Source organism: Centruroides sculpturatus, unplaced genomic scaffold (genome assembly GCF_000671375.1).
Source record: "Centruroides sculpturatus isolate CEXI.00-Female unplaced genomic scaffold, Cexi_2.0 scaffold14, whole genome shotgun sequence".
NCBI lineage: Eukaryota > Metazoa > Arthropoda > Arachnida > Scorpiones > Buthidae > Centruroides > Centruroides sculpturatus.
Genome location: NW_019384312.1, coordinates 142,988 through 151,877, shown reverse-complemented (window position 1 = coordinate 151,877; position 8,890 = coordinate 142,988). Strand labels below are relative to the sequence as shown.

Sequence of the window (8,890 nt, the reverse complement as noted above, 5' to 3'; positions counted from 1 at the left end):
AACAGAGAATAAACTGCCCAAATACCCTTAAACAAAGGAAAAGTACGTCCTTTATGAAGGCATAGAGCCTTTACTACATGAAAATGAAAATTAATGAATACACTGTGTACAGTAATGTACCTGATAAGACAGACCTCAGAAAAATACTTTATGAGAGCTTTTATAAAGCTGTCTATAATGAAAATTAATTAACTAAGGACTTTTTGCCCTGCCAGGGTGTGGCCGAGTTATCCGGAGTGCCGGGTTATCGAGAGCCGAGTTTTCGAGGTTCTACTGTATATAAATAAAAGTCAGTTAAACACATTAAAAAGGGGATTATTTTTGTATCATAAGTTCTATTTTTTTTAAACTAAATTTTGGAGTTTTTCGGTGTTTCAGGTCGAAGAGTTCTGTTAAATGCTCGAATATTATAATATATTGATCAATTGTGGCGTAATTATTACATGGAAAATCATAAAAGTTACAAATTTCATTGCCTGAAGTTAACTTAAAAGTTATTAAAACTGATAAGAGATACAAACTGTCAACATTCATATTGCATTACACCCTAAGGTCGATATTTTTCTTCCTTCTTATACTTTTAAATTACAAAATTTCTGATATAATATATTTTAAATTTAATGTTAAATACAGCGTTAAACGTATATGTAACTCCCTTTCCCTTGAATTAAGTGTATAATTTTAATCGAAGTTATTTATAGTCCACGTGTGTTAGCTTGGTTCACTGATCATAAAATATTATATTATATATTAGGCTTTTGTTCATTTGAAAATTGTTATATTCATCTATTAGAAGCATATTTTGAATTTAGAAAGGGATATTTTTGAATTGTATTGAAGGAATAAGGTAACATAACACCGAAGAATCACGGATCGAATCCCAGCAGGTCGAAAACTCTAGGAATTTTTCAGCGGATAGTACATTCGTAGGGTATATTAGGTCCTGTCCTTCGCCACCCATTGTTGGTTTGAATGAACCCATAATGGGCTTGCTAAAAGGTACCCATAGGGCAAAAAGTCTAATTTACTTTAGTTAGGTTACGGCAAATCAACATTTGGGCGAACTGTCTAGGGAGGTTATTTTAATTGTAACTGTCTTATCTGCCTTCCGGGAGGTCATTTTAATGGTAACTGGCCCCTATTCAGGAAAAAACCGGAGAACTCCATGTGGCCAGCTTCGTTCGGCTGAGGCGCGAACCCACGACCGAACTCCCAGTGTTCAGGGAAAAGAACCGCTTGGACACTGGTAGGCCGAAGGACTAAAAGAGTTTATAAAAACTTGTAACGGGGTCAACCAGCACGTGCGTGGAATGAAAAACGATGTCCCGATAAGTGTAATTTATAGTAAATTCCATCAGTCTAGATCTAGGATTCCTACTAGAAATTTGCTTTTAAATGTCAATTATAATATTTTTGAAACGTATTAGTAGTTAAAAATAATGTAGTTAATTAATTAAGATATATACATATTTTTTAAAACCGCAATTTAGCGTAATAACCAACACTTTGCACAACATTCGTTTATTTCAGTTTTTGTTGTGTTTTAAAACTTAAAAAACAAAGATAGAAGATTTTAAAACATATGAAATCAAGAAATATGAAAAACTTAATAAAAAGTTTGAATATCCAACAATACCGGAAATAATAGAACATAAAAAATCGTTAGTCTTGAATAAAACAAACGTAATAATACTTGATATGTTAAATACAGATCTAGATTTTAACGGCCCAAATCAATAAAGACTAATAGATATACTACCGAATTTGGACTATATGTGTAATAATATGCAAGAGAATAAGTCAAATTCAGTAGAGCGCCGTTTATCCGAATCAATTGGGGAATGGAATTGTTCGGATAACTTATTTTTCGGATAACCGATTATGTACGAAAAAATATATTAACCTATCCCGTGTTGAAATTTTTCTCCGTTGCGTGTCGCTTCGCGTTGAATTTTCGTCGATGTTAAGCCTAACGTAAACTTTTTAAAATAATAATCGTGACTATTGTATCGTTAAAAATTACTTCTTTATTTTGTACAAACAAAATAAATATATTGAAAAATATAAAAAACAATAAAAAATTATACTTCATAACTTAATTTAGTATCAAAAACGTAAAATATTTGAGTAGCCCAAGACATAGCCAAAGATTGCAGCGCCACAGCACTAGCAAAAATTTAAATTTGCCAACTGGAATTCTTTCGGATAACCGACTTTCGGATAAACGAGGCTCTACTATATTATAAAAATATTAAGTAACAATATTAAAAATTATATAAAAAGTTAAAGAAATGAAACAATCATTAGAGATAAGAATTATTTTAAATACAAACACCAGATTAACAAAGTATATGATTTTTTGAATAGAAATAACCTGGAAATTATAAAAGGCGACAAATCAAAGGAAATTGTTATAGTTTCAGAAACGAAAAAAATTAGAAGTCATCACGAATAATCAATTTCGAGAGTTATCGATCAACCCAAAAGATGTTATTCAAAAAGAAATGAAGAATCGTATTACAAAGTTACAAAAATTAGGAAAAATAAATGATGTTGAAAAATGGTTTATCTTAAACGAAAACAACGAACGAATACCAAAATTGAAAGTTCAGTTAAAAAACACATAAATCAGGTGAAAAGATAAGACCTATCATAGATTTTAAATATTCTACCATGTATAATTTAGAAAACTTCTTGAAAAGTCGTTTACAAAAGTATCAAAATTCTCAATTTGCTATACATGATACGGATGAATTTATGTGTGACATAAAAAAATTAGATATTGATGAAACGTTGAGAATGGTTAGTCTCAACATTGTTAATATGTATCCATCAATTAACCTGGAAAATGATATAGAACCAGAAATTATAGATCTAATGGAGTTTGCATATAGAAGCAATTATTTTGAAATTAAAGACAGATATTTTACAAAAACAGAAGGTATCAGTATGGGTTCTGTGATTGGTCCAAAGCTGGCTGGGCTCGTGATGATAGATATAGATAATGATAATAATAGGATACCAGGAATATACTTTTATAGGAGATATGTGGATGATATTTTTGTTGTATATAGAGAAACACAAATTAAGTTAGAACAAATAAAGGAAGTAATTAATAAAATAACAAAAACGATACAATTTACAATAGGAAAAGAAGGAAAAATTAATCAAGAGATAAATTACCTAGATATTACAATTATAAGAAAGAAAGAAAAATTAAAAACCTTTAGAAAACCGTGTTCAACACAAACAACAGTGAAATATAATTCAAATATACTACTATACATAAAACAAAATATATTCACTATGGAATATAGGCCCTAATAAAATTAAAAATAGAACTAGTAAAGGTGCTGACATATATAATAATATTAAAGACTTGAAGAAAAAATTTCTGTTAGATGGATATTCTAATAGACTAGTTAAAACTTGGGAAGATAAAATAAATAATAGTCTAACAAAGAGAATCCTAAAAACAACACAAACTGAAATAAACGAATGTTGTGCCAAGTATTGGTTATTACGCTAAATTGCGGTTTTAAAAAATAAATATAAAGACACAACACGGTCTCGAAATATGAAATAAGAATGTGTTTCCCTTCAGCTCATAAGAATCAGATAACATCTAGAATCTTGAAGAATCTTTTCAGATTCTTGTGAGTAAAGAGAACCAAGGATCTCTTATAGTATATTTGGTAAAAGAACGGAGATAAATAAAATTAGAAAAGATATTATAGATTGAACATCACTAATCCAAAAAGCATGAAACCAGACAAGCGTCGGAGATGTTCCGAACCAGGTAAAAAATGATAATAAGGCAATATCTGTGCTTGTATAACATCATTGACCGCGTAAGTAATTGTCAACAATATGGGGCATTGATGGTAATATAGTTGCACGCTGTCAGTTTGAGGATATTTGTCCGATTTTAAGAATAATTTGAGATATCATTCGATATTTTCCTCACTCTAAAAAAATTAATTGATAATTTCGGATATTCTAAAAAAATTCTGCTAATTTCTTCGGCATTAAGTATTTAAAAATCACACATTTGCTATTTTTAATCTGAAACAAAAAAGAAAACAAGAAGAAAGTTCAGGAAAGATATGGAAGTCTTTACACATTAAAGGTGGTGAAGACTTCCATATATCAGACTTCTACCAAGCTTGGAACTTTTTAAACACCTAGCGTATAGCCCAGGTTTAGCGCCGAGTGACTTCCATCTCTTTCCTCTTTCCGTGACTAGGAGGGCAGAGGTTCGATCCTAATGACGTTAATGACTTCAAAACAGAGTTAAGGCTCATCTCAAGTCACTGGTGGCAACATTCTATAAAGAGAGGATAGCAAAGCTCGTCCACAGATATGAAAAATGCCTCAATCTTCACGGTGATTATGTCTAAAATTGACCACGTTTGTACCTAACTTTAGGTAATAAATTCATTTTCCTACTTACATTTGTCTTTGTTTTATGGATCATCGGAGATTGAAAAAAACGGCCTTCGTATACTTCTAACAGTCTAAACTTATAATTGAATTAACTTCAGTCTAACTCCTATCCTTTATCCTCTTCAGCACTGGCATCCCTGCTGCAGCAAAGATGTCGTTGACGTAGCTCACGGCGTGTAAATGATACGAAAGCCTGCTTACCATATCAAGGTGGGATGTTGGTGCAAGACGTTTTAGTTCGTCTTTATATATATGTAAGTTATTTAATTATTTTACGCAGTCTGCCGAACGTATTGATCATGTAGAGTTTTCCGAGTTTTCTTCACGTGGCTGAAAAAAAAGAAAATCCTGCACAGGACATATGAAAAGTTATTTACTGCATTGCTTATGTTAAATACAATTATCTTACTGAATACAGAATGTAATCAAATTTTTATAAGATTTTGAATATAACTACAAATTTGAAATTACGTAATTTAAAAGAAATACAGTAAATTGCATAAACAAAAACATTCATTTATGAGAAAACAATACTCTAAATCAACAATTGTTTCTTCTCTTTTCATCCAAAAGTGTATTGAATAAAATTTAATTTATTTGGCATAAGAATTTATAATGGAATCGATTCAAATACATTTTGTAAATGGAAGAGAAGTTTCTATTTCACGATCAATAATTACAAACAGCCAAAGAATAAAGTTTATGTTGGAGCCATATTTGAACCTGGAAACTATTACTATTTACATACCTTGTGAATTCAAAATTGTAAAGTTTATCGATGAGTAAGTTTTCTCTTGAATTATTTTCGAATTTTATAACATTAAATTTATTCTAATTATTAGAATACTGTATATTGTACAGTGTGGTCTCTCTACGATTTTCTTAAATACATTGTGCAGTGCATTGTATTTATGGATATTGATTATTAAATATGAATGATAAATCTCTCTTTCTATACATATGGTCAGTTCGGGAATATGTAATAATACAAATAACTATAACTAATTAATTACTGTAATTGTAATGAACTAGTGTATCTAATTATTTTATTTTTCTGTTTTTGGCTCTTGGTCAACATATCAATAGCCGGGCTAACAATGGGAACAGCAAGATGGTGAGAGACAGAAGTAATGTGTCTTTGACGGATCGCCAATGAACCATTATGGTGTTATTCGGCCTTTTGGGATTCGATTCAAGTTACCAGTCATTAAACTTCTGGATGCCCAAATATAATTTTTCGATTCTTCTCTGCTAAAATTACGTTATTTTTATAAATAATATATGAAATATTGGATACATTTTCAGATATAATCAATAAAAGATACTAAGTGTACAAAAGCTGATGAAGCCACTAAACAATTGGTAGTTGTTCGCTGATTTGTTCGTTACTAATGAGATGATCATGTAGAATTTAATCGATCATTTTCAAGTGTTTAAAAAATAGATAAGTTAAGAAATAATATAAAATTATTCCTGGAAGGCATTCTTTTCGTTGGCAGATAGCCCATGAGTTGAGGTGATGTATGTCATCAAACTATATAAGAAAGACAAAGATATATTTACATTTATATGAAACGGAACATGTCATTAATTTGTTTACATACTTTCTTGCTATCTATACACCGATAGTTACTTATAAACTGACGCTTGTAGTTTTATTTAACATTTGCAGTAATAGTTTATATAATAACCTATACCATCATACTTAACAAATACTGTATTATTCATAATAATAATATGTAGATACATTGAAATCACTTATATCGTTCTCAATGTAGACCAGTCCCAAAATGATGACAATAAGCCAATTCTACTATAGTATACATGTTTAAAACCTACTATTTGATATCGCTTATTGAAACTTTCTTATAGAACTATAATAATATTAAATATATCTTAAGAGCATGACAGATGAATCCCATAAGGAATTCCTAAAATTTTTCTATCTATCGGATTTCATACGTTGACTCAGGGTTTAGGTGAAGACGAAAACCGCCGCACCCATCCTATCACTTTTCTTGATAGAATTTTCTGGGTTACGAAACAGAGAAGTAAATGTTTTTAATCATTTCACAAACCAAAGAAACGAATACAAACACGACAGGATAAATGAGCATGATATTCCCACGCACTGTACTCGTATTTTCTTTTGTCTTTTCCATTCTCATAAGTATAAACCTAACATAAATTTAAAATTAAACATTCATAGGCTCATCATGTATTTAACACGGAAAAGTATTGAACTGCCGTCAAAGTTGATTGAAGAAATTTTTCCAAATCTTCACTCATGTAAGACTTTCTAAATTAGAAAAAGCACGAAAAAAATTCGTGTCTTTCTGTGGGCACGTGTGCGCGTGCTTTTCTGTTTGGTGTTCACGTGAGGATGAGTTAATGATCAAAAACTTCAATTTTGCATGATATCGTAAAAAACATTACACTATATACGACAATGCGGTAGAATGTACTGGTTTACATCAAATAATTTTATTTCTTATATAAAGTATCATATGTTATCATAATATTTTACAAATTTTGCTCATAAAGAAAACTAAAATATTAAAAAAGAAATTATACAAATTTTGAAAACACTTTTCTATGGGACTCTTTTAAACTTCTTCAAAAATAAAGATTTACATTACAATATATATATTCTATATCTGTACTTAACAGAGCAATTTTTTCAGAACTCATGGCCATCCCTTCGTTTAGTCTATAACGCATTGCCGAATTACTAATTCGTACGTTACTTCGTAAAATGCCCTCTTCATTAATTTTAGCTATAACACGAAATGTAGAAGATTTCGAAATATAAAAGACTTGATTCAATTTAATCTTTCCGTTCTGATCACAATTTACGTACTTTTCTTTTTCGGGATTCCAACTACCACTGTCAATAAACTTCTGTATTCTTATTCTTATACTTTCTTCGCTGTTATGAGAAATTGGGAGTTCGATTCCAGTGAGGAAACAATCTTCTAGAACAAATATCTCCGAAATGAAGTGGAACTTGTTTTTCATGTTGATTTCTTGATCGTGAATGAAATAAGTTCGATTGCAATATATGAACCAAAAGCTACGTTTTTCATGCTTTCTCGGAAGACGACTTCTAGAAATGCTATCTGGAATTATTGAATTATCAGATGTTGCTTTGTAATGTTTTATGGCCTTTACTTCTTCTTCTGTTAAGAATTGTTTTGGATATACATAGCTTTTTAAAAATGCATTATCCATTGTAAGAAATCGGATGTTGGGTAAGAACGAAGTCATGACTTGCCGCAGGGATGTATTCGAGTTAACTTTACGTCTTGCCCATTCGTAAACAATCTTAAAGATAGTCATCTTGTCCAAATTTTGATATATAGGTCGAGAAAGCAGTCTACGTATAACAATTTCATCACAGTCCAAAGCGTTTTCATTTTGAAAAAAAAACCGTTTTCCAATCATCGCTAAATTTTATCCAACAATAAAATTGTAATATATAATCATGGATTTTGCAAGCAAACTCGTAAATTTCACAAACGTGTGATATATGAGTTGGCTGGGCTATTTGATTTTGGCAGAAATTATTTAATAGAAACATGCATAATTTACTGCTAATTCGATAAACGTCCATTGCATGCTTCAACGAGTAAAATTCCNATTGTATCCAACAATAAAATTGTAATATATAATCATGGATTTTGCAAGCAAACTCGTAAATTTCACAAACGTGTGATATATGAGTTGGCTGGGCTATTTGATTTTGGCAGAAATTATTTAATAGAAACATGCATAATTTACTGCTAATTCGATAAACGTCTATTGCATGCTTCAACGAGTAAAATTCCGGAAATTGTTTTTTCATAAATCTATATATAAGAAAATCATGAAAATTAATTTTAGATCAGAATGTGATATATTAAGATATATTCAATTATTTTATATTTTTATAATAATGCTTTATTGCAAGCGATTAAATAGTAAGCTTTAGGCATAATATACTTTAAAAGAATCCACTTATTGTCAAAATTTTAAAATCAGTAATTTCATGAAGAAAAGACTACACGCTATTAATACGTGTATTAAAATAAAATTAAATATATTGTAAAATTCAATGATCAATGAAAAGGCATACTCATCGATTATCTTTATGTTTTCGTATGTATAAGGTAAGTAAACGGTGATAGATACATTGTCCAAATATGGGTTCAACATGGATTTTATTCTTGGACTGCATTTACGAAACACCGATCGTGAAACGGATATTTCTCTTCCATCCACAGAGTGTATTTGAATACATTTCATTGTAAATTCTTATGCAAAATTGATTAAATGGTTTTGAATACAGTTTTGGATGAGAAGAGAAGATACTATTGTCGAATTAAACTAATGTTTCGTAATAAATAAACTTTTGCTTTTGTTATTAATTTTAATCCTTTTCAAATTACTTAATCAGGAATTTTTA

General features: G+C 30.1%; 1 protein-coding gene across 1 annotated transcript; it reads left to right on the top strand.

Moving 5' to 3' along the window:
* Window positions 1-2,673: 2,673 nt before the first annotated feature.
* LOC111621864 lies at window positions 2,674-4,607 on the top strand. The gene is made up of 2 exons (XM_023364120.1): window positions 2,674-3,108; window positions 4,545-4,607. Exons 1-2 carry the CDS (start codon window positions 2,674-2,676, stop codon window positions 4,605-4,607), a joined length of 498 nt encoding a protein of 165 aa, XP_023219888.1.
* The last annotated feature ends 4,283 nt before the right edge of the window (window positions 4,608-8,890 follow it).

Bases quoted from the DNA above. Each gene is read 5' to 3' on its own strand.
- LOC111621864 (XM_023364120.1), top strand. From the start codon at position 2,674: ATGTATAATTTAGAAAACTTCTTGAAAAGTCGTTTACAAAAGTATCAA. The intron at 3,109-4,544 runs GTAATTAATAAA...AATTAACTTCAG, and splicing joins AGTTAGAACAAATAAAGGAA to TCTAACTCCTATCCTTTATC.